At 37.7% G+C, this 26,207-nt stretch overlaps 1 protein-coding gene across 4 annotated transcripts in view; it reads right to left on the reverse strand.

The window, feature by feature from the left end:
- Nucleotides 1-1,121: 1,121 nt before the first annotated feature.
- Nucleotides 1,122-26,207, reverse strand: part of Rgs13 (regulator of G protein signaling 13) — a 38,431-nt gene continuing 13,345 nt past the window's right edge. For 2 of the 4 annotated variants that reach the window (XM_052200748.1, XM_052200747.1), the window contains exons 5-6: nucleotides 4,975-5,141; nucleotides 1,124-3,906 (exon numbers count right to left, since the gene is read on the reverse strand). In XM_052200748.1, coding sequence (XP_052056708.1) covers nucleotides 3,724-3,906; nucleotides 4,975-5,141 — 350 coding nt within the window. In that variant the 3' untranslated portion in view covers nucleotides 1,124-3,723. Of the gene's footprint in view, nucleotides 3,907-4,974; nucleotides 5,142-6,489; nucleotides 6,609-26,207 lie in introns of all 4 variants that reach the window. The other 2 variants (XM_052200745.1, XM_052200749.1) reach the window with 2 other exon arrangements.

Genomic DNA, 26,207 nt, shown 5'->3' on the forward strand with positions numbered 1-26,207 from the left:
TGCATGTGGCAGCCAGAGGTGTCCCTTCCCCCACAGCATTGAGCTGGACTTCTCAGCTCCTACCCTTCCACTGGTGTTACCCAGCCTATTCAAGCTGCGACATTCTGGGCTGGCAGCCTCCACCCTTCCACTGGTGTTATCTCCGGCCCTTGTTCCCTTGAGAACAATACAGCCGCTTTCACCTTGACAACCAAGGCTGCCTCAGGGCAGTCTCACCTGGAGACCAGCAGAGACCTGCTTGACTGAAAGCAGGCGACCCACTGAGAAGAACCAAGGAATTAGGAATTCACAGGGGGGGGGGGGCGAGTGGTTTTCTAAAGACTATATATATTGGCTAAATAATAGTAAAGTCAGTCTTGATCAGCAAAATGTTGTCTTGACTCAATTCTCTTTTGTCGCCTTCCCGTTTATCCCCAGAATTCTCTTCCAGGTCTCCAGTTCACATGTGGCCGCGTGTGGCTACACAGAGGTACCGAATACCTTTTTTGATCACTCTCCACTTTATGGTTTAAATTTCTTATATGTTTAAAAAATATGTGAATGCTTTGCCAGAACATATTGGTACGCCATGTGCATGCCCCGTGGTTGCAGAGGTTAGAAGAAGACAGCAGATCCACTAGGATTAGAGTTACAGAATGCTGTGAAGCACCCAGTGGGTGCTATGTACTGAACCTATGTACTCTTCAAGAGCAGAAAGTACTCTTAACTACTGAGCATGTCTACAGGCACTCTCACCTTAGTTTTCAAGACAGGGTCTCTTGAAGAACCTGGAACTCATCTATTTAGCTGGGATATATGGCTAGTGCTATGATAGCTAGTTTTATATGTAGTTTTATATGTCTCCATTGAAAGCCTGAACAGCAGCTTTAGATACTGTGAGAGCTATTCCTCAAGGGGAAACTTCCAGGATAGTTTCAGCTGGTGTCTCCAAGTCCTGAGTCTGAAGCATTTGGTGTCTTCAGTAATAAGGACATATCTTCAAGTTCTGGGAGGCAATTAAGGACGTCAACAGTCTATATAGTTCTGGGAGTCTCTTGGATACTCATGATCAGCCACTCAAAGAGAGATTTGTCTTGGCCACCATTTTTTTTTTTTTTTTTTTTTTTTTTTTTTTTTTTTTTTTAGACAGGTTATAGTTCTTGTGGAGAACATTCTCATCCCCAAGGGGCATAATTTTATTTAAATATACATACACATACACACACATACACTGTTAAGTAAACAGTAGTTTTTCTTATAACTTTTTCAATCATCCTTAATTTTGTTTATTATTCATTTTCTCTGTCTCTGTCTGTCTGTCCGTCTGTCTGTCTTAGTATTTCAATTCCTCCTGCCTCCCATTTTTCACATCTTCCTTCACAGCACTTGTGTCCTACCATATCACCTTTCTAGACCTCTCTAGATTTCCTTCTTACCTCTGGTCGCTTTTGATTTTTTTTCTGGTTCCTGTGGTTACTTCAAGTTATTTATTCATGTCTAAAGATTCAGAGCTAGGCCCTACAAATAAGAGGCATCTGTCTTTCTGTGTAGGACTTACTTCACTCAGTGTAATGTTTCCTAGTGTCATCTATTTCCCTATACATTTCATGACTTTACTTTTGTTACAGATGGATAGAATTACACTGTGTACATGCACCACATTTTCATTATGCATCTTTCTGTTGAAGGGTATTTACATTGTAAACAGACCAGCAATAAACCTGGCTGAGCAATTAAATTGCATACCTTCATGATAAATATTAGAGAAAACAGGATTTGAGGGAACATACTTCAACATGCAAGAAGTTACATATAACAAACCTATGGATCCAAATTGCTTTGAAGACTGAGGCAGGAGGTTTATGAATTCAAAGTCTGTCTTGGTTTAAGAGTGAGTTGAAGGCGAGGCTGGGTGCTTGGAAAGTAAAGAGAGGTCATAGAAAGGGAAACTTGGTCCTAAGAAGTGGCTTTATGACTAAAGGTGCTTGCCATTAAACCTGATGGCCTGATAGTCATTCCTGGGCCTGCCCACAAGGTAGAAAGAGAGAACTGATTGCTCTCTACAAGTTGTCCTTTGACTTACTTCTGTACGTGAAATGTTGTGTGCATGTATCTATATTTCCCCCACAATAAATAAAATGTAAAATAAAATTTAAAAAGCAATGTAAGGAAACTGAAGTGTTGTGACATTCTTTTCTACCTTCTATAGTGCACACAGGTCTAAATAAATTCATGTAATTGTCAGTTTGGGAAACCCAAAGGTGAAACTTCAGTCTCTTATATACATTTAGTATTCTTTCCATGTGTGGAGTTAAAGCATTCATTTCCCAACTATATTGCCAGTGACTCTTCACTTATTCACTACTGTTTGCCTGGCTTCTCTGGGGCTGAAGGCGGATGGTTGGTGCCTTAGCATTTCTCAGCATGTGAATAGACTGTGGTTGGCTGTGCAGTCATTCATGCTGTCCCCTTTGCATGTAGAAAGCAGTAATTAAAATGCCTGGGACCTTGTGAACCATGGAGGCTGGCAGCCTTTATTCTTTTAGGTTCAATGGAACACAGCTCAAGCAGTCAGACCGTGGTACTGTGGGGATGCAGGAGTTCCTGGGAATAGTGGAAGCTTGGCTTCACCAGAAGGGTAAAATCTATTTTAAGGTCCTTTTCAAAACCAAGACAAAACATGAGGATTGCAAAGTGAATCTGGGCTAGGGTGAGGGTCAGTTTCAATGCTTCCTGTCCATCAGCAACACAATGTCATTTTTTTACTGTATGAAAATGTCAAGCAACACTTGACATTTTTTAAAGTACAAAAGGTAATGGTTCAAATTTTGTTCCCATGTATGTTTTGTTGACCCTATAGAACTCCAGATCTCAGGATTGAGTCTAAATTCTTTTAATGTTTTAAAGTGACAGTATTGTCATATCAAACAAGCAAATGAAACTACTTTATTTTATTTTCTCACTTTTGCAAACTTTAGGCCCTTTGAAATGTTCGTTGTATGATACAAAAAGGTGTCTTTGAAAAATATGCACACAGGTTTTTGTTTCTACTGATTGATTTCTAATACTATGATGAGTTCAAATTGTGAAGACATTAATCTCAAATAAAAGACCAAATTTATAGCCCAATGACATTGTGAATGTAAAATACAAATGAAAAAAAGATACACATATAGTAAAAAGCTTACAATTATCCCAAAGATTTAACATGTAGAAGATATACATGACCTTCTAAGGTCAATCATGAACATGCTACTGGGAAAATTTTATAGCTAAATTTCCTCTATCATATTTTCTCTACTGATTATGTTAAAGTTCAACTTATTATGACTAATACACCTGTATACTAATTCAAGATATTCTGATCATATCTCTACAATACATAGTGACAAAATTCACAAAGCAATGGTTTTAAAACCAGTTATTTGTGCTATGACTGCCAAATTTCTTTAGTGAAAAGGATCATTAGTTGCCTAGTAGAGTAAAAAATGTTATAGTGTTAATATGATAAAGGAAACTTTTTCTTTTTTCTTCTCTGTTAATTCCTCTCTGTAAGTGTGATATAAATTGTGTTACAGCATCTGGGAGCTCTTTAGGTTTGGGATGAATTTCCTTTGGTAACTAGAGATCAACTTACAGCTTGGTTTCTGTTTCCTTTCTACCTTCATTCTCATTTTGTGCCTTTTTCTAAATTACATTAGCAATTGCAGCATGCCATCTTCAGTTTAAACTTCTAGGTAGTATTCACGAGCTTTTGGATTGAACAGTTTTCAGTAGTTGTTGGTACATTTCAGACTTTAAAAATCTGGGATAAGAATCCATTTCCATATGCATATATACAATCTTTTGAGCTTCTTCAAAGCTTGTTTGAGTGGGTTCTTGAATGCTTTTGATGATAGCTTCCCGTGTCGTACTGTCGATGTTAATCTGAAAAATGAAATTATAGGATAAGCACAACAAATACATATGCCTACAATGGAATGCTTTAATGTGCTACCCACTTCTTCAGAGTAACAGGATAGTTTAGGCTCAATTTTCAGAAGTATTTAAAGACTTTTAGGAAATGAAATCTTCACTCTTTTTAAAAGTAAAGATCCACCATTAGCACCCAGGGATAGACTGAAGGCGTGAAGTCTGTGACTAGGAAACTCTAGAAACCACTGCTTCCTTGGGACATGCCAGTGGTTTGCTAGTGGTAGTCTGCAGACATGTCTATGAACTGGAGGGCTCTTTTTTTTTAAAGAAATAAAGGAAGCTGATGGTTGCTTTAAACTTTCCTTTTCTTAGTAGTCACACATGCTGTGTTAGTCAGCTAAGTCCTGAAATGGGAAGCACGTGAGGAGAAGTGAAGAAATAGAGGGAAGAAGTGGTTATCTCAGAAAACTAAAAATTTCCAGAAGGGTTTGTGGGACTCATTGAATAATATGGGGTTATGCGAAGTAATAGCTATCTCCTATGCTATCCTCCACCCTTGCATTTAACATGAATTATAATTTTTGGTTCTCTCTCTCTCTCTCTCTCTCTCTCTCTCTCTCTCTCTCTCAGGAGCCTCAGGGTTAGGCAGTGTGAGAGTAGTAATGACATCTTGGATGTCAGCTGTGGTTGTTGGATTAGGATAACGTGAAATGTCTCAGAGGACCAACCTCACTGGAGTGCTCATTCAAGACATTTCAAGTTTATGATGCCAGAGAATTCTTCCAACAATCCCTTTGCTCTTTTTAACTGTGCTGGTCATTAAGATTGGCTAATGGGTAGAGGATTTTGGATCAAACAGCTCACCTTTAAATTCTATGGCTACTACTCAATGACTCTACCACATAGTGGGAATTCATTAAGATATCCAATTCATAGGTCTTGTAACTGAAAAAAATAAGATAAGTAGCTCTTAATTTATATAATTTTAGGAGATATTGGAGTGGAATATGACTGGTATAATGGTGCTCAAATTATTAGTGTCTTCCAAGGGGTGACCCAACTATTGTGTCCCATCATTACCTCTCTAGGAGACTGTGGTTGGATGTAGATATTGTAAAGCTTTTTTGCCCTAGAAATTCTGCCCCTCCGTGAAGCAATTTTCTTGTAGGTTTCACATGCCATCCAGAATTTAATGTTCTCATCACTGTGCTCCAATTTTAAATATGCTGTGTACACTATTGGGCCATCTAAAAGTAGAAAAAAATGCAATTGTTTTCATGGGATAATAGAAATTAAACAACAATTCATACAGTTTAATACAGAAACCCAAAGAAGAGCTCTAAAGATACAGAACACGTGGATTATGCTCTAAGTATAACTTTGTCAGTTACACAGTCTATACATCTGAAGCATGTTCAAGGATGCTACCAATTGGTGAAGTTACCCCTTTGTTCTGAGCCACTCAGTGGAAAAATGCTTATCAGTTTTGATGTGCCTTTGACAGAAAGATTAAGAGATGTCATGAGAACCCACACAAATGACTTAAGCTACATAGGCAGACAGAACTCTCCTCATATAGTTATATAAAATATTTAAGACTTCACAATAAAGTGATAGATAAGAACTAGGTTAACTAGTTCTGAACTGGCAAGAACTGGCAAGTCAGGGTTGGAAGGAAACTATCTAAGCTATGTATGAATGATACTTTGATGAGCTAGAGTTGTCTGGAGTGTTTCTCAATGTCCAATAAGCAGGAGAACAGGAAGATGAAGAATTGAACATCATATTTATAGTTTATGGTTCAAGCCAGAAATAGGGACCAAGTAAGGAATGGAATCCAGGCGGATGTTGGACATCTTCTCAGAACCTAACCCAGGGCGATGTATTGTGTTGAACACAACCATGAGATGGCACTTGGTGCTCAGATAGTTATCTTCCATTCTGGTATTGAAAAGCTCCTAGTGTGAGAGGATGAACGGAAGGACTTTCATTCTGACCCTGTTTGCGGGAGCTTGTACTTATCGATGAGTCATGCTCATAAGTGCAGTTTGTTACTCATTTTCCCTGGGACCATCAAGCATCATGGTTCAAGATGAGTACATTGAGACTGACCCTAAACTCATGGTGGTGACTGGGTACAGATGAGACATTTAATTGCTAAACGCTAAAATGATGAAGCAACTTTCAATTAATGTTAATAAAATGATGTTTAGTCAAACTGAATCTGAGACCACTTACAGACTGACAGCATAATTTTTTTCTTTTACAAACACTCACTGCATCGTTTAATGTTTGGATTTAATGAGTTTTGAGGTCAGTACCTATCCATGAAATTGTTAACAATAAGTTGTGTCATAAGTGCCCATTATTTTCTAAAGTATAGAATTTTGCTAACAAAAATGTTCATTAGTATCATTAACTGTCATGGGAAATAGTGACAATCAAATGGAATAGAAGTAGTGAATAAAGTCATATTTTCCTGCATCTTTAGAGAAGACATTATTACATCAACTTCCCAGCATTAGAAAATCAAGCTACTTGGTCTTCATATGGGTCTGGAACAAATGGAACAGGGGCTATTCCAAAAGCTGTCACCTGTATGTGGGATACTAGCTGGGCTGCCTTGTCTGGTCTCAGTAGGAGAGGAAGCTCCTAGTCTCTCAAAGACTTGAAGTGCCAGGGTTGGAGGATTCCAGGGGGTGGGGAGGGTCCACCTGCTCAGAGAAGAAGGCAGGATAAGGGAAGGATTGTGGGAAGGGGTCACTGGGAGGGGGACAGTGAGTGGGATGTAAAGTGAATAAGTGAAATATAAAGTAATTAATTAACACACACACACACACACACACACACATGTTTAATAACTAACCCTAACTCTAACCCGAATATCCCTGGAAAGATTAGGACATTTACACATATGCATGTTCATTGCAATTAGGCCATAGAAAATTGTATTGCATTCTTTGAATCACATATGTCAAAGTATACAAAAGTAATCAAGCTAACACTATTGAAGAGATTAGATGAACTATTACACATATGCAATGTCATTGTATATATGCCATAGGAAATTGTATTGCACTTTGTAAAATGCATATGTAAAAGTACAGAAAAGTCAAGAAAGGAAAAGTGTTCACTTACTAAAACAAACCACATCCATAGCAGAGATTACTAAATTCAGTTGAATGTGAAAACAAAACAAAAACAAAAACAAAAACCCCCAGGATCTTCTGGGAGAAAAGACCTTGCTTTTCTTCTTTAAAACATGTATGTGTACAGAAAGAAACCCCACTTCTAACACCATTGGGAAGATTAAGACAATCTGTTACACATATGCCTCCTCATTGCCTTACCCCATGGGACATTGTATTGGATTCTGTGAAATGCATGTTTTGGAAAAAAACATTTTGGAAGACCTTGCCTTTCTTCTTTAAAACATACATAGGTGTGGAGGTTTGTTCTGTTACTATGTATTGTAATGTTAATTTCTAGACCAGGTCTGGTTCTAAGAGTGACTTTCCGTATTTACAAGGTTTTGTCCTACAATCCTTGTTCCTTGATTGAAAACTATTAGTTAAATAAAATTGGCTCCAGCCAATTCCTGGAGGGATTAGAGGTAGGTGGGTCTGGAGTGACCTGGTTGGGGGAGAGATTAGGAGGAGAAGGAGAAAGAAAGGAGAGGAGAGAGAGGATATAAAAGATGAACACAGGGCAATAATCTGGGGTACAGTGCTGGGGAAATAACCAGGTCAGCAGTTAGAAGAGTAGATTAGGCATTACCTCCTGTAACTGTCAAAGCCAAATAAAGTAAAAAAAAAAAGGAAAAAGAAAAAAGAAAAGAAAATCAAGCTACATGCTCCTTTGATTTTCACTGATTATATCAGCAGTGAAACAAGAAGAAAGACAACCATTTTATATTCAGGGAAAATAATACAGATACAGGTAGATACCACTTATGAAACACTCAGGGATGAGAGAAGTTGGTAATCTGCAAATGCGGCATGGGATACAGAGACCTAGGGCATGGCTCACAGTTATGTGGCTAGCTTCAGCCTCTAGTCAATGAATGGAAGAAGTTTGAAAGAAACTTTACCTTGGCTGATAGTACAAATAATGAGGGCACAGCGTGCATAGATATGTAGGCCAGGAAGGGACAGAGGTAGACATGGCTACCCAATGAGAAATATATTGTAACATATTTCAAGTAAGAAGTTTGTTTCCCATTGTCTCACCATGAGCATTGAAAATTAGGAGCCGAGAAATGCAGTTGTGGTGATTGATGCATGTTAGAGAGAAAGCTCAAACTGTGGGCAAAGCAACAAACGAAAAGTCATTACTTCTTTAATAAGAAAATGTGAAAGCCCCAAATTCCCAGCATGCATTGAAATAAAGTCTTATTAACATGAATACATTTATATAATTGGTACTTAGAGGAATGTTGACTGAAGACTTAAGTAGGAATAGGAAAAAGGGACTTTGAAATAGAGAAATAAGTTGTAAATCAGAAAATAGAGATTGGTAAAGTTCACAGGTCATTGCATGGGATGATGTCTGGCCAGTTGGACAGTTAGTTGACTGAGGTGAGAATATGATTTGGAAGCCAATATTGGGTTTTTTATTACATTTAAATGTGTGTTTATTTTTAATCTTGAACTTGTACTAATCTTCAACTTTCTGTAGTAGACCTACTCTTCTTTTCTTGTTTTTTTAAATGAGGATTGATTTAACTATTAATTTATTCTGGTTAATCAAGGTCGATTATCATCAATATACAAAGAACTTTTATTAAAGGAGAAAATGTATGAGTGAAAGCCACAAATTGTTTTGATAAAATAACTAGTAACTTCTAACACAAAATAACTCATGAGAGTCAAATTGGAAAATTATGAGATGTAGGAGATTTAGGAGGCTGGATGTCTCCAATGCAGCCTTCTCATTGTGCTTCTAAATGTTTTTAATTCTTTCTCTCTGCAATACAGGAAATGGCTATAAATGCTACATTTTTGGCCCATGTGAAAACACTTATCTGATTTTGTTCGTGATTCAGAAAAAGAATGGACTCGGTCTCTCATTTTAATGATTTTATGGTTTTTGTTTTTGATTTTTTTTCTTGCACAGGGCATTATTTTCAGTCCTGCTCCTTTAAGAGGTCCATATTTCCTTGTCCCACTCACCTCTACACTGGCTCCTCATTTGCATGGGTCAGTGAAAGTTATGCAAAACTGCATTTTAAAGTGGAAGCAGACTTTTACTCTCAGGTGGCTCTTTTCTTCCCTTGTCACAAGGTGAATGCATCTAGAAGAAAGCTGCTCTTTTAGCCCAATGCCAGAATTAAGGCATGGAACAGAATTGCAACTGACCTCAGTTGCCATATATCCTGAATGAGAAGAAAACCTTCTTTATTACAATCAAGTTGGATTTTAATGGAACTTATTATTTCATCATAATTTTGCAAAAGCTGACTAGACAACTAGAACCCATATAATATTTCAGATGTGCTTTAGTGTGCAGAATGACTATGCTTACATAATTGTTTTTTTTTTTTTAACAAACATCTGTGTAAATCCTAGCTACCTAAGCAAGCAGTTAGAACAACATCTGTGCAAAAATAATTTCAGGAATCTTAGTAAAATCTTAGTAAATGGAAAATCAATTTGCTGAGTTTATAGTTCTGGTGACTCATACCACAAGTGAATTACAAGGTGAAATGTTTTTCCTAAATTAGGTAGTAGTGCTCCAAATAGTTCATTTTGAAGTTTGAAATGGTGCTCGGGAGACTTGATGCTGCTTAGGAGGGCCAATGAAAGAAAGACCAGGACTGAGAGGATAAGAGAACAAGTTTGTGTTATATTTTGTATATGCATTTTCCTTTTAAAATGTGGGTGGAACCTTTAATAATCTCTATATTGCTCTATAGAAAGTACTGGGATTAGTTTATCTGTGGGACACAAAGAGATATGTGACAGTTACCTTGATGGGGAAGGAACATGTGAGATTTTTTTAACTGAGTTAGAATAGTGTTCTGTTTTTCTGATTTTGTGATTTCTGTGTAAGGTAAGTCTTTTTTTTTTTTGAACTTTTAAAAATATTTTTTTATTTTATTTGATATATTTTTTTATTTACATTTCAAATGATTTCCTTTTTTCTGGTTCCCCACTCCCTGAAAGTCACATAAGCCCCCTTCCCTCCCCCTGTCCTCCCACCCACCCCTTCCCACTTCCCTGTTCTGGTTTTGCCTTATACTGCTTCACTGAGTCTTTCCAGAACCAGGGGCCACTCCTCCTTTCTTCTTGTACCTCATTTGATGTGTGGATTATGTTTTGGGTATTCCAGTTTTCCAGGCTAATATCCACTTATCAGTGAGTGCATACCATGATTGATCTTTTGAGACTGGGTTACCTCACTTAGGATGATGTTCTCCAGCTCCATCCATTTGCCTAAGAATTTCATGAATTCATTGTTTCTAATGGCTGAATAGTACTCCATTGTGTATATATACCACATTTTTAGCATCCATTCTTCTGTTGAGGGATACCTGGGTTCTTTCCAGCTTCTGGCTATTATAAATAGGGTTGTAAGGCAAGTCTTAATCATGCATTAAATCTGGCATGTGAGACATGGCCATGCTGAACATATACATGCTAAAGTATGTGCAAACTAAGTTTTAATTCTTGTACTCTCAATCTACATCACCAGGCACACTAAAGTTTGTAATTCCACTAGAATTTCTATAATCTTTTATAGCACATGTTCTGTTTTTATTAAAATTTGTGTTTTATAGTTAGAATTTTTCTTTCTCTTCTATTCTCTTTAAATGTTAAAGATACTATTACACTTCTGCATTATCTTCTGTTATTTGCACGTTATTTTGAGGTATATTTGTAACCATCTTAAATAAAGAAAGCTTTAGTAATTTTCCAAATGCTCCTTTCAGTATTGTCAGGAAGTTTATTAGGGAAAAAAGTTCTTTAAGAAATGTAGCCATATTATTATACCCTACCAATATCTTCCCATGATTCCAATGATAAAGGCTCGAGCTTTTGACTGTAATTGCCAGGCTTACTGGGTACAGGACTCAACTTTCCCACCTGTGCTTAGTGACTCATAAGCATAGTGCCTGAGTCGTGTTCAGATGCACGTCTCTAAACGCACTTTGTGGGTCTCTGGCATGTTACTCATTTATATAGTTTCTTTCCGGTGTTGCACTTTATTCTCTATCCCAGACTTAGCTTATAGATCACAGCTCTGGGAAAAGTTCTCCGAACTCTCATGGTTGCGTGAATATTTTGTCAGTTGACAAACACACCTAATACAAAGAGAGTCTATAATTCCAAGAAGTATATTACGATATATTATATTTATTGATTTCCCCCATTCACCTGAGAAGCTATGAGAACCAGGACTGTAGGTTATTAACTACTGTATATAGAGTTCCTATTCGCTGTTAAATGCCAAGTACTGGTGGATAAAATATTTTATAACCTGTGCTTCTGTCTCCTTCGTGCTTTTATGTTTTAATAGACCCTCTTATACATTTTTAAAAAGTAAAGTAGGCTCTAGTCAGTCCCCACGCAGGAGGTGCTCAAGACCCAGGGATTATAATAGTAGACCATTGCTTTTCATTTTCTCACAGTGGGAAGAAAGTGCCGGCTGAACAACAATGTCTATAAAAGGCCATTTCTTTTCTCACTTTGGCAGGTGAAAAAGTGCACGAGAAACTGGAGAAGATGAAAAGTGCTAAATGGAAAGGGCTGAGGCAAAGTTGTACAGTAACAAAAGGTGTGATGAAGGTAACCATGGCAACAGTAATGGTTAGCAGACATTAGGATAAATGGTAGTGTAGGAAGCTGCCAATCCCTGAGTGGGAGGCAGGAAATCTCTCACAGATGCAGAGAGCTGAGAAAATGCACAGAGGGAGCACAAAATCCACCAGCTACTTTTCATGTCCGCCCTGTGCCACTAGGCCAACAAAGGTGCTCCACCAGCCTGATGGTTTATGAGTAGGGAGAGATTTCATTGCCTTGAGCAGATTGCCAATCCTGCACTGTTAAATTCAGTGTTTTAAATGATCACCTACCTGTAATTATGACACATTAGAAGGGGGAGTATAAAGTACATTTAAGTATAATTTTGACCCAAAGTAAAGGACTAATGCTAGCTCTTATTCAGAACTCCTGCCTATCCAGAACATCAGTGCTGGGCAGCTGAGCGGGACACAGGAAAGCCCACAGCTGTGCTTTCTGAGTTAAAATGATCTCCACAATCATTTTAAGCATCACTCAACAACGTGCAGTTGTCAATTGCTATTTCTCTGATATCATAGCCCTAGAATGTTATTTTGGCTCCTTTGTACTGGCTAGAGTTTTTCCAGGTTCTTTACTGCCTTTGCTTTCTTTAGTACTTTACATTTACTAGTTGGTTGTGCTCTATTATCCCCTCTCCTGTCTGTCCTCTCCACTGTTAGCTGTCATCAGATGAGCATGTTGCTGTGTTCCCAACTGTGATTAAAACAATTCTTTTTTGTGTGTGTGTTTCCATTTTCTTTTTTTTCTTTTTTTTCTTTTTTTTTATTTTTATTTTTTTTATTCGATATAATTTATTTACATTTCAAATGATTTCTCCTTTTCTAGCCCCCCCACTCCCGCAAGTCCCTTATAGCTGTGATCTATAAGTCCCGCAAGCCCCCTTCTCTTCCCCTGTCCTCCCACCCACCCCTTCCCAGTTCCCCGTTCTGGTTTTGCTGAATACTGTTTCACTGAGTCTTTCCAGAACCAGGGGCCACTCCTCCTTTCTTCTTGTACCTCATTTGATGTGTGGATTATGTTTTGGGTATTCCAGTTTTCTAGGTTAATATCCACTTATTAGTGAGTGCATACCATGATTCACCTTTTGAGTCTGGGTTACCTCACTTAGTATGATATTCTCTAGCTCCATCCATTTGCCTAAGAATTTCATGAATTCATTGTTTCTAATGGCTGAATAGTACTCCATTGTGTAGATATACCACATTTTTTGCATCCACTCTTCTGTTGAGGGATACCTGGGTTCTTTCCAGCATCTGGCAATTACAAATAGGGCTGCTATGAACATAGTAGAACATGTATCCTTATTACATGGTGGGGAGTCTTCTGGGTATATGCCCAGGAGTGGTATAGCAGGATCTTCTGGAAGTAAGGTGCCCAGTTTTCGGAGGAACCGCCAGACTGATTTCCAGAGTGGTTGTACCAATTTGCAACCCCACCAGCAGTGGAGGAGTGTTCCTCTTTCTCCACACCCTCTCCAACACCTGCTGTCTCCTGAATTTTTAATCTTAGCCATTCTGACTGGTGTAAGATGAAATCTTTTTTTTTCTTTTTTTATTCAATATATTTTTATTTATATTTCAAATGATTTCCCCTTTTCAGGTTCCCTTCCCTCCCCCTGTTCTCCCATCTGCCCCTTCCCACTTCCCTGTTCTGGTTTTGCCATATACTGCTACACTGAGTCTTTCCTGAACCAGGGGCCACTCCTCTGTTCTTGTACCTCATTTGATGTGTGGATTATGTTTTGGGTATTCCAATTTTCTAAGCTAATATCCACTTATTAGTGAGTGCATACCATGATTGATCTTTTGAGACTGGGTTACCTAACTTAGGATGGTGTTCTCCAGCTCCATCCATTTGTCTAAGAATTTCATGAATTCATTGTTTCTAATGGCTGAATAGTACTCCATTGTGTATATATACCACATTTTTTTGCATCCATTCTTCTGTTGAGGGATACCTGGGTTCTTATCAGCTTCTGGCTATTATAAATAGGGCTGCTATGAACATAGTAGAGCATGTATGCTTATTACATGCTGTGGAATCCTCTGGGTATATGCCCAGGAGTGTTATAGCAGGATCCTCGGGAAGTGACGTGCCCAGTTTTCTGAGGAACCGCCAGACTGATTTCCAGAGTGGTTGTACAAGTTTGCAACCCCACCAGAGTGTTCCTCTTTCTCCACATCCTCGCCAACACCTGCTGTCTCCTGAGTTTTTAATCTTAGCCATTCTGACTGGTGGAAGGTGAAATCTCAGGGTTGTATTGATTTGCATTTCCCTAATGACTAATGAAGCTGAACATTTTTTAAGATGCTTCTCGGCCATCCGAAGTTCTTCAGGTGAAAATTCTTTGTTTAGCTCTGTACCCCATTTTTAATAGGGTTATTTAGTTTCCTGGGGTCTAACTTCTTGAGTTCGTTGTATATACTGGATATTAGCCCTCTATCTGATGTAGGGTTGGTGAAGATCTTTTCCCAATTTGTTGGTTGCTGATTTGTCCTTTTGATAGTATCCTTTGCCTTACAAGGATTAAAACAATTCTTAACCCTAAGTCTCCTTCCTGCTCCTGACCATATGTCTCTTTCCTGCCTCTGTTATTTGCATTTGTGTGTGTGTGTGTGTGAGTGTGTGTGTATGTGTGTGTGCCCCTTACTAGTCTGGGACTGGCAAAGTAGTTTAGGCTGGGTTGCCCACAGGCTCTACCTGTCTCTGCCTTCCCTAAACTGGGATTGTAAGTATGCACAACTATGCCCAGGCATTTCTCTTGTTTTAGAAGGGAGCCTCTATAGATTTAGGTCTTCATGCTTGCAAGGCAATTTACTGATTGAAGTTTTTCTATAAATCCTCTTTTCTGTTTTTCTTGAGAGTCTATGTTTTTAAACTGGCAAATAGTGACAGTTCTTAGTATGTTGTACACATGTGCTGTTTTAGCTTATGTGTACCATATGTAATGATTAGATTAGAATAATTGGCATATTTATCACTTCAGACGTATTATTTGGGAGCACTCAAAACCATTTTCTCCTATCTAGTTTGAAATGTTTAATTATTTGCCTTCAAACATAGTTATCCTCGTGTGTTGCATTAGAAGTTATCCTTATTAAATTGCACCTTTGTACCCCTTCTTCACCTTTTCTCTGTTTGTCATTGTCTCACATTCTTCTCAGAAGCTGGAGACCAAATTGTATTCACTGCTTGGAGAATAATGTTTTAGATTCCACATATAAATGAGAACATATAGCATTTCTGTGGGTCTGACTAATTTCATTTTTAAAATGTTACTGTGTGTACTATGTGTGTGAGTGCTGGATCAAACATGTCAAGTGGAAGCAAGAGGGACAGTCTTGGGTGTCAATCCTTGCTTTCCCACCTGTCTGAGGCAGGACCTTAAGCTGATTGTCCCCAAAGGTTTGAAGGATCCTTCTTCCCTTTTTCTGTAGGCTTACTTGGAACAATAAGCGTGTACCACTCTTTCTGCCTTTATTGGGTATTGGTGATCTGAACTCCAGACTTTACATTTACATGATAGGCACTTAATCCACTGAGCCATCTATTTTAGGATGCTCGCTCATGCTGTGAACATGGAGATTGTGGAATTTACTGGATAAACCTGTTTCTAGTTGTTGTGTTCTTCAGCTCTTAGCAGAGACCTACAATCCCTCCAGCTGGAATATAGACACTCCCTTACACACACCTTTAATTCTAAACAATGAAGGCAAAGTTGGTTTATAAAAGGAGCCAGCCTTGTTTAAAAGTGATGTGTAATTCAGAGGCAGACGAAGTCATGAATCAGAGGAAGATTTTACAGAACAGGATATGCCCAACTCTCTTGAGAAGATAGAAAGGGATGCTACGTAAGAAAGAGCAGCACAGAGCAGAGCAGAACAGAGGGAGAGAGGTAGTTTTACCAGGAGAGTTTTACAGAGACAGATTGAGGAGAGAAAGAGCTAGACACAGGTAAAGACAGAATAAGCCAGAGAATGAGAAGGAGCCAGAAGATTTGAACAGATTTCTAGAGTTAGTTTGAGGCCAAGCAGAGAAACTGGTGGGGCTGTAAGATGGTACAGCCACTTTGGAAATCAGTCTGGCGGTTCCTCAGAAAACTGGACATGACACTTCTGGAGGACCCTACTATACCCCTCCTGGGCATATACCCAAATGATTCCCCAGCATGCAATAAAGACACATGCTCCATTATGTTCATAGCAGTCTTATTTATAATAGCCAGAAGCCGGAGAGAACCCAGATGCCCCTCAAAGGAGGAATGGATACAGAAAATGTGGTATATTTACACAATGGAATACTACTCAGCAATTAGAAACAATGAATTCACAAAATTTTTAGGCAAATGGTTTGATCTGTAAAATATCATCCGAAGTGAGGTAACCCAATCACAAAAGAATACACATGGAATGCAATCTCTGATAAGTGGATATTAATTAGCCCAGAAGCCCTGAATACCCAAGGCACAAATTGCATAACAAATGACTCCCATGAAAAAGTATGGAGAGGGTCCTGATCCTAAAAGGATTGATCTAGCATTGGAAGGGAATATAAAGACAGAGAAAAAAAGGAGGGAGGTGATTGGAGAATGGATGGAGAGAAGAAGGTTTATGGGACATATGGGGGGGTGCGGGAAAGGGGAAATCATTTGGAATGTAAACAAAGAATATAGAAAATAAAAATATTTAAAAAAAAAAACTAGAGAAAAGCAAGATTGAATCAGTCAGTTTGGAGAGGAGTTTGAGCCAGAACAGCCAAGTTGAACCACCCAGGTTGGGTTCAGAAAGAACAGGAAAGGGTGAACTTATTCCACAGTAAGTCTCAGAGGCTGAAAACACTCTAGGCATAGATAAGTTTGCATGGAGGCTAGAAGCTTCCAAGAGTAGGCCTAGATTAGCAGATGGCGACAGTACACTTCAGAGAGTGAATCAGTTGAATAAAAGATAATTTTTACATCCCCTTGACTTTTGACTTATTTCACAATTATCTCCAGATGCATGTGTCCCCATAACCAACAAAATTTTATTATTTTATGATTAAAATATTTTATTATGACTATGTTCACAGATATATGTCAGACACATTTTCTTTACCAATTTAAACACTTGGACACTAGTGTTGATTCCACATCTGGCTGACTGAGAATAGTGTTGTGAAAATGTTTAAGTACTAATGGTTTTTGCACATTCACATGTTAACTGCTTTGGCTATGTACTCAATAGTGAGATTACCAGATCATGGTAGTTTTATTTGTTTTTGTTTTTGCTTTTGAACTCCCAGACATACTTGAATTTACATCAACCATCTACAATCAGTCCCCGTCTTCAGATTTTTGATAGGAGCTTTATTTGTTGTCCTTTGATAGTGGTGCTGGCGATAAGGTGTATCATAATAGTCCATTATTATTTGATTTGCACCCTCTTGATATGTAGTGAGGTGAGCCTTTTTTCATATCATGACTAATGATTTGTACATTCTATTTTGGGAAATTTCTATACAAACTATCTGTTTTAAATTGGATTGTTGTTCTTGTTATTACTGTTTTAGTGTTGAGTTGTTTTAATCTCTTGTATATCCTGGAAAGCAATCCCTCTTTAAATGAATAGTTTATAAGTCTTTATCCAATCTTTTAGGAAGCATTCTAACTTTCTTTCCTGTTCTCGTGGCTGTATCAAAGCCTTTCAGGTTGCTATAATCCTGCTTGTCTGTCTGTCTGTCTTTCTTTCTTTCTTTCTTTCTTTCTTTCTTTCTTTCTTTCTTTCTTTCTTTCTTTCTTTCTTTCTTTCTTTCTTCCTTCCTTCCTTCCTTCCTTCCTTCCTTCCTTCCTTCGTTTCTTTCTTCCTTTCTTTCATTCTTTCTTATCTGGATGTATATGGGCTGTACCCATAAATATTTGTTTATTCCAAGATTCTAAAGTATTTTCTATGTCTTCTAGTATCTTTATGGTTGAGTTACACTCAAGTTTTGGTCCACTTTGAGTTGCTTTTATAGGTGATGATGATGGTGATGGTGTGTGTATATATGTGTGTGTGTGTGTGTGTGTGTGAGAGAGAGAGAGAGAGAGAGAGAGAGAGAGAGAGAGAGAGAGAGAGAGAGAGAGAGAGAGAGAGAGAGGCGGAGGGAGAGAAGGAGGGGGTGTTCAGGTTTCCTCTGAATTTAGATTTTTGTTTTTATATCTTCCGAGAAGCATGAATTTATTTCTGAAATGTTCAATTCTGTTTTATAAGATTCTGACCGGCTTTAATACCAGTTCGTTTTTGTTTTGTATGCAAGCAATTCCTCTAAATTATGCCTTGAGTCTGGTGTTATAATGATTTGCCTTTTGTTTATTTGCTTTTTGTTTGATTTGATAATTTGTTTGATTTGATAATTTGATTCTTTTGTGGTTCCATGGAAATTCTAGAAGTGTTTTTATTTAATTATGTGAAATATAATTGATAATTTAATAAGGAGCTTTTAAAAAGTTTCTATGCATCTATTTATACAACTTCCAAAATTCCAAATGTTATAGGTTTCTAGTTTTACTCCATGTAGTGGGTAATAATTAATAAAGAGTACTGTCCCACCTGGCCTCTTGGACTCCAACCAAGTCCCGTTGGGTCTCACTCAGGGCAGCTCTTACTGTCGCTGCTGTGCCAATCTATTGTAGCTAGCTCTCACAGCATCCCAGCTGTGTTTCCTCTCCGCCCTAGACTCTGTAAATGCTAGGAGTCCCACGCTTCTGTCCAGCACCCACTCCTTTCAAGTATCCAGTAAAGCATGTCTCTTAAACTTGAATAGTTAACCAAATATATTCATGTATAAGAAACTCCCAATTACATAATGCCAATTTACAATGATAGAGTCTTATCCTAATATTTCTAACCTCTCCAAAACACCAGAAATACATCTGAAGCCATTTAGATCTCCTCCTCTGTTCTGATCATCAGGGGCACCCAGCCTTTCTCTGCCCCTCACTTCTCTTAGTTCCTCCTCCTCTCTCCCCTCCAATCACTGGCCCCTCACTGCCTCAATGTGAATATATAGGAAATATCTTGCAACAACTCTACTGTGATCAGAGAAGACAAATGTTATAATTTCAAGGTTTTTTATTATTATTAATTAATTATTTTATTTATTTACATTCCAAATGTAGCTCCCCTCCTCTTCACCTCTGAGAGAATGGTCCCCATTAGTATCCCCCCTCCCTGTGGTATCAAATCTCTACAGGATTAGGTGCATCCTATCTCATTGAAGCCAGACAAGGCAGGCCTCTGCTACATATGTGCTAGGGACTTGGACCAGCTTGTGCATGTTCTTTGGTTTGTGACTTAATCTCTGGGAGTTCCCAATGGTTAGTTATGTGGTTGTCACCCCCTTTGGTTCCTTCAATCCTTCTAACTCTTCCATAGGGGTTCCATAGGAGAACACTCCTACATAGCTGGTGGGATTGCAAACTGGTACAACCACTCTGGAAATCTATATGTGGTTCCTCAGAAAATTTAAAATAGTTCTACCTGAAGAACCAGATATACTGCTCCTGGGTATATACTCAAAAGATGCTTCAAAATAGCACAAGCACACATGTTCCACTATGCTCATAGCCACATTATATATAATAGACAGAAAATGTAAGCAACCCATGTTTCTCTCAAGTGAACAATGGATATAGGAAATATGATTCATTTATACAATGGCTCTCACCTATTAAAAACAGGGATGTCATGAATTTTACTGGCAAATAGGTGGATCTAGAAAATATCATCCTGAGTGAGGTAACACAACAAAAAAACCATTCATGATATGTACTCACTGATGAATGAATACTAGCCAAAAGTACAGCATACCCATGATACATTTCACTTAGAAGGGGTAACAAAATAATCACGGGAGGCAGAGGGAGGGAGGGACCTGAGTGGGAAATGGGAGGGCAAGGGGAAAAGGGGGCAGAATTAGATGGGGGCAGAGATAGAATAGAAGCACAGAGATCAATGAGAATGGATGGAAATATGTAGCTGCTGGGAGTGGGGGAACTTCTAGAATGTCCCACAGTCCTGGGTTGGGGGAGACCCCGTAGAGGAATGGGGGAGACCAACTCACCTTCAAATATTTCACCCCAAATTGTTCCTGTCTAAAAGAAATGCAGGGACAAAAATGGAGAAAAGACTGAACAAATGGCTGACCAGTGACAGGCCCAACTTGGAACCCATCCCATGGGGAGTGGACACCAAACCCTAACCCTATTACTGATGGTACATTATGCTTGCAGACAGGAGCCTAGCATGACTGTCCTCTGAGAGGCTCTATCAGGAGCTGACTGAGACAGACGTAAATACAGCCAAGAATTGAACTGAGGATTTCAAGTTTTTTAACTTTGTTGAGAATTGGTTATGCAGGTAAATATATAAAATATTCAGGTGATTGCCCTATGCTATGGTGAGAACTGTGTATTTTGCAGCACTTTGAAGCAACTACCTATAAACTTCTGTTCCCCAGTCTGTATTGTAGTCTAATACCAATGGTTGTTAATTTTTGTCTATTTGATAAAAGTGAAGCACAGTAGAGTCCAGCTCTTCAAGTAACACTTCATACATTGAATTGTTCCACCTTTGGGTACATACATTTGTATTTTTCTTTTTGATAAATTGATATTTTCATTATTATTTAGTGATAACTTTGTTTCTTTGCATTGTTTTTTGTTTTTAGTATGTTTCATCTGACACATGCATAACTATTTTTGCCTGATTTTAAGTGTAACATTCAAGGTCTATCTTTTCCTTCTTTCATTTTCCGTCTGTACATATCTCTTTACTGCTAAAGTAACTTTGAAAGGAAGCATGTAGTTGGGTCTAGCTTTTTGTTTTTTTTTTAATATCTATTTATTATCCCATATACTTTAGTTGGGGGATTGTCAGTTGCTATCATAGGAGAAGCTAAAAATTAACAGGTAATCTTCCTGAGTTGGGTCTACTTTGGATTAAAATCTATGATAGATTTATTCTGGCAAGGCCTAGGAGATAATCATTTTGTGAAAAAAATCCTGCTATTAATATGCTTTTCTTGCATATATAGGTCTATGTCTACATCTATGTCTATGTCTATGTCTATAGCTGTATCTGTATCTATAATAAGTAGGTATTAGCCCACAGTTTTGATCAGATCTCTGCAGAACAACGAAGATGTACTGCTACATAGACAAATAGATGACTTCTTTTTTTTAATTTATTGATATATTTATTTACATTTCAAATGATTTCCCCTTTTCTGGACCCCCACTCCCCGAAAGTCCCATCAGTCACCTTCTCTCCCCCTGTTTTCCCACCCAACCCTTCCCACTTCCCTGTTCTGATTTTGTTCTATACTGCTTCACTGAGTCTTTCCAGAACAAGGGGCCACTCCTCCGTTCTTCTTGTACCTCATTTGATGTGTGGATTATGTTTTGGGTATTCCAGTTTTCTAGGTTAATATCCACTTATTAGTGAGTGCATACCATGATTCATCTTTTGAGTCTGGGTTACCTCACTTAGTATGATGTTCTCTAGCTCCATCCATTTGCCTAAGAATTTCATGAATTCATTGTTTCTAATGGCTGAATAGTACTCCACTGTGTATATATACCACATTTTTTGCATCCACTCTTCTGTTGAGGGATACCTGGGTTCTTTCCAACTTCTGGCAATTATAAATAGGGCTGCTATGAACATAGTAGAACATGTAATGATGACTTCTTAATTCTTAATGATTATCCTATAAGAATTCCTAAAATTATATTAGTAATTATTAAGATCTTTTATAGTGGAACTGCTATTAGGTTCTCTCTGATAATCAAAATTGCAGTGAGAACTCTGTCAGTCTTCAAATGTCATGAATTAATTGTTTCTGAGATAGCAATCTGGCATCTACTACTCAGAGCACATTCCAAGAGGTTGTAAAATCCTTAACATAAAAAGGGAGCTAAGGATTTACAATAAGTACAAGGACAGAAGATAGAATATTGACTAGGTCTATGTATATAAAACTATACTAAATTAGTCATAAAAATTATGGTTTTGAACTCTCCATGAACCCGTAGAGCTGACAGGGGATGAATATTTAGCCAGATAAACATATTTAACATATAAACATTCTCTGCTGTAAACTTATTATTAGATTTATGATTTGAAGCTATGTGTAAACTTGTGATGAACATTTTCCCATGTGACCATGTATTCTCAAAGCCACATAAGTGCTTAGGACAAAGAGAGGAGAACATATCATATCCCCCTTTCTTAGCACTGCTCATCCCCCTTTTTCTTGGTTTAATCTTTTCCTTTTTTATCCTCTAATCCTTCTTTTCTTATAAGTCCTTTCCCTATTTTTCTTAGAGAGCTTTCATAGGAAACTTTTTAAAACTTAAAAATAAACTCTGAAATCATGTTTCAAAGTGTCCCTTTATTTCCCTGTGACTTCAACTAGCAGGCTGAAAGTTAGAGCTTCCCAATTCCTTTAGAGATAGAATAAAGGCTACTTTACTTAATCTCCTGCTGTTTTATGACAAGGGGCTAAACAGTCCCTGGCCTTGGAGGAACTCAGACAGGCAGGTCAGCTACTGCAGAAAAGTGGCTTAGACTTAAGACAAGAAAATGTTCTATATAGCAACTCTAAATATCTCCTAAGATCAATTGTTACTCCTGCTGATACTCTTCCCCCTTTGCTGCATCAAAAAGGACCAGAAAAAGAAATAAGAACTGCTGATGTAATATTTAATATTATTAATGATGAATACACACACACACACACACACACACACACACACACACCAAACAGTGCTGGAAACTACATTTGTAGACTCATGATACGCCAAGGCTCAACTATTGATCTTCAGAGCCAGCCGCATGTAATTTATGGAATTTGGTTTGTCTGATTTTGACAGTTTGACTGTAGCATAGTTTGTTACAGAGGAAAGCACAAAGACTTCCTAGCCAGCCACCTTCCAATCTTTGTTCTTTTATCTTCTTATTTTTACATCAAAATTTATGTAAATTATTTTATATATTCTAATTTGCTTTCATCATGCCACTACAAGTGCTTCTGTTTAGCTATAAAATGGGCTCTACTATAACCTGATTTCTTTCCAGTCTTCAGCACAGTTCAAGGCACTTTCCTTGAAAGAACTGTATCGTTTGGCTTCCATGGTAACACACTATTTTTGTTCATCTTTGATTTACCTGATGTTTCTTTGTATTCACTGGTTCTCCTTCCCAAACTCTGAAATATCATTTTGGTTTCAAGCACCATCTCTTTTTCTTTCCTTTTTTATTTTAATTCTTCTAGTAATCCTTGGCTCTTGATACTAATTATTTTCAGCTTTGTCTTTTCTCTTGAGTTCTGGTTTTAGTTTGGCTTATTGCATTATCATTATAACTAGTTTCCCTTCGTTTTTCTTCAGAAAAAGCTGGGGGAATCTTTGAAAATATATTTACTTGCTTACCAAAATTTGGTTAATATTCAGGGTGAGGTCATTCATATGTCCTCATAAGGCCTTAGGCAGCTGAAGTATTAAAATCTTTTTCAGTTATTTGTAGGCACCACTGTCTCATCTTTGGATCTGGTAGATATGTTTTCCCTGGGTTCATATCCAAAGACCTCAGCACAGATGTCTGCTTCTTATGACTAATCACTCTGTTCAAATCCTATCCATTCTGACAGTTTTATTCTCTCTCAGAGATTCTGGCAGTTCTACTCTTTCTGACAGCTTTTCTTTCCTGTTAACAATTCTCAGTTGAAAAATTGTAGTCTTGTGCCTTTTTTCCAAATCACTTGATTTTATTTTTCAAGGCGCTTACCAGTTTATGGAATTATCTATGCATTCATTTTCTTGTTCCTTCTCTCTTCGGTTTAAGTGGAATACATGGCCTGAGTGTATATATACTTCCTTCATTTCATCTCCATCCTTATGTTGTCTTCCACATACTTGGTAGGATTGTTTGAGTCATCCAAGTGGTCTTTTTATGTGTATAAAGCAAGATATACCAGCAAATACCTTCTATTGTCTTTTGAGAATTAGTTTGCTTCCAGAGGTAGAAAGTAGATTCCTATTGCTGAAGACACTATGAACTACAGACACAGGACTTGCCTGAGGACTGGTTTTCATGATGCAAGAAGGTACCATGAAGCTTTCATAGGAAGAATGCATCCTATAGTTCTGTCTAGCTATGTCATTTATGAGCCACAACAGTGAGCAGTAAAGCCTGATAATTCTAAGGGTGCAGTAGTGGGATGGAAATCTTGGCAATAACCAATAGTTTTCTAATTGAACTTAATACCCACACAATAAGATTGAATCATGCCTGGTACTGGAAACCTGGCCAATTATCCAGGGCTAATGAAGTCATGAATCATAGAGAAGAAACTACAACTGCTACTTGATTAAACCAGGATACTCTCTATCTACATTGTAAATATTTGTGCTTATACCCACAGATTAAGTGTATTCTTCAGCCCTCATCAAGGAAACTTCTCGCTGGAACAGACAGATATCACTGTAGAAACCACAGCCAATTTAAATACAGAGTTCTGGAGCCCAGTACTCATTTCAGAAGGGGCAGAAAAATTGTAAGAGCTAGAGAAACTGTGAGTTTGCAGTGATGTTTGTGTCTCTGAGGAATTTCAGAAGCTCCATCCACCAAGTGTCACCAGTGTGACTGCTACAAAAGAATGACAACAACAGACATGCTAAAGTGAATGAGGAAAAAGGCTATGTGTCTTCAACTCTGGGCAAAGAACTACAGGCAACAAAGGCGGCTGAAAGCTGGAGAAATATCCTTCCCCAAGGAAGAGCACACAAAGTGGTTATCTAATACCAGTCATCCCTAAGACAAATATACAGGTAGCACTGTACAAATTGAACAATTGGTAATTAAGAACTTAGGAGTGTGTGTGTGTGTGTGTGTGTGTGCAACACCAATTAATAAAAAGAAAGAGACCCAAAATTTGAAAGAAATAAAGGGGGTATATGGTTTTGAGGAAGTAAAGGGAAGGGAAAATGATGTAACTATATTATAATCCCCCAAAGGAAGAAATAGTTAATAAAGCATCTGTCACTAAAAAAGACAAAAAATGGTTCTGTATTTTCTGGCATTATAGATTCTGATTATTAAGTTTTGACCCTTGAAAACTTCTTAGACCTGAATGATTTTGTTCTTCTATAATTTCGAATGTATCTTTTTGTATCTTTTTTGCTTTGATAATCTCATTTAGTGCTTAGATACCAAAAGCACCTACAGAACTACTTTTCTGATATTCAGGTTTGTGAAGCTTGATGCCTTGGTAGCAATTTTGATTTTAGTAACATAATCTGGATTCCTATGATTTGAGGGGACATCTTAGCTAATTCAGTATTTTGTTGGATAGATGACAAGTTTTTTTCCTAACACGTTCATATTCTTGACACTTCTAAAAATATTTTCTAAATATATATATTTAAAAAGATGAATTTTCAGTCACCTGTGGACTTTTAAAAAGTATAGAGCGTTCCCTGCTTCTTTCACTTTGGATGATTTTTAAAAGGCACTCACTTTCACATCAAATACCAAGGAAGCAATGCACTGCATTTTTTTCATTTAAAAGACACAATTTATCTATGCCAGCTTTAGTTCTTAAATAATTTATTGTATTTAAACTACTGTCATTCACCCATTTATGTAGCCTTAGGAAAGGCTTTTGCTCAAATGATATTAGTCTTTCCATAGTCTACCATAAAATGGTGATTCTTTCATTCCTGTTTAAAGAACTTTCAGATTTTTGAAAATACCTCTTTTTTTCCTGTGAAATTTTATATGTGTGATAGGTCCATAGGCATGCTATCTAATAAAACAGGCTTAAAACAGGCTTAGTATCTACTATTAGTGAATATGCACACATTATTTTTTTAAAGTATCTTCAATGCTTTGAAAACTTGTTTGTCAGCAGTGTATCATCCTGAAACATCTAGAATGTGCCCAGGTTGCAAATATTCTCCTTTAAATTTTATTTTATTGGTTATTTTATTTATTTACATTTCAAATGTTATCCACCCTCCAAGTTAAAACCCTTATCATCTCCCCCATTCCCCCATTTCTCTATGAGGGTGCTCCACATCCACCCTCCCCCTCCCACCTCAGCGCCCTAGTGTTACAGAATGCTAGGGTTACAAACATTCTTAATTTTGAATTAACATCTGATTTTGCCATAGCTGTCAACTTGTTTTTTTCTGCTTTTCTTCCTTATCTTCATTCTCCTCTTCCACCATCTTCCCTCTTCTCTTCCTCCTCCTTCTCTGCCTCCTCCTCTTCCTTCACTTCTTATTTTTCCTCTTCCTCTTCTTCCTCTTTCCTCCTCATTTTCTCCTTTTCTTTTTCCTTCTTTTTCCTTCTTTTTCCTTGCTTGGTTTTCTTCAAAGTATGGTTTTAATTGAAATAGAGCCATTTCACATTTCACTATTTCTTTCCATTTCTATCTAGCCTCTCCCAGCTAACACTTCTTGAGCTTCTCCCATGTTCCCCTCTTTGATTA

Source organism: Apodemus sylvaticus, chromosome 12 (assembly GCF_947179515.1).
Source record: "Apodemus sylvaticus chromosome 12, mApoSyl1.1, whole genome shotgun sequence".
Lineage (NCBI taxonomy): Eukaryota > Metazoa > Chordata > Mammalia > Rodentia > Muridae > Apodemus > Apodemus sylvaticus.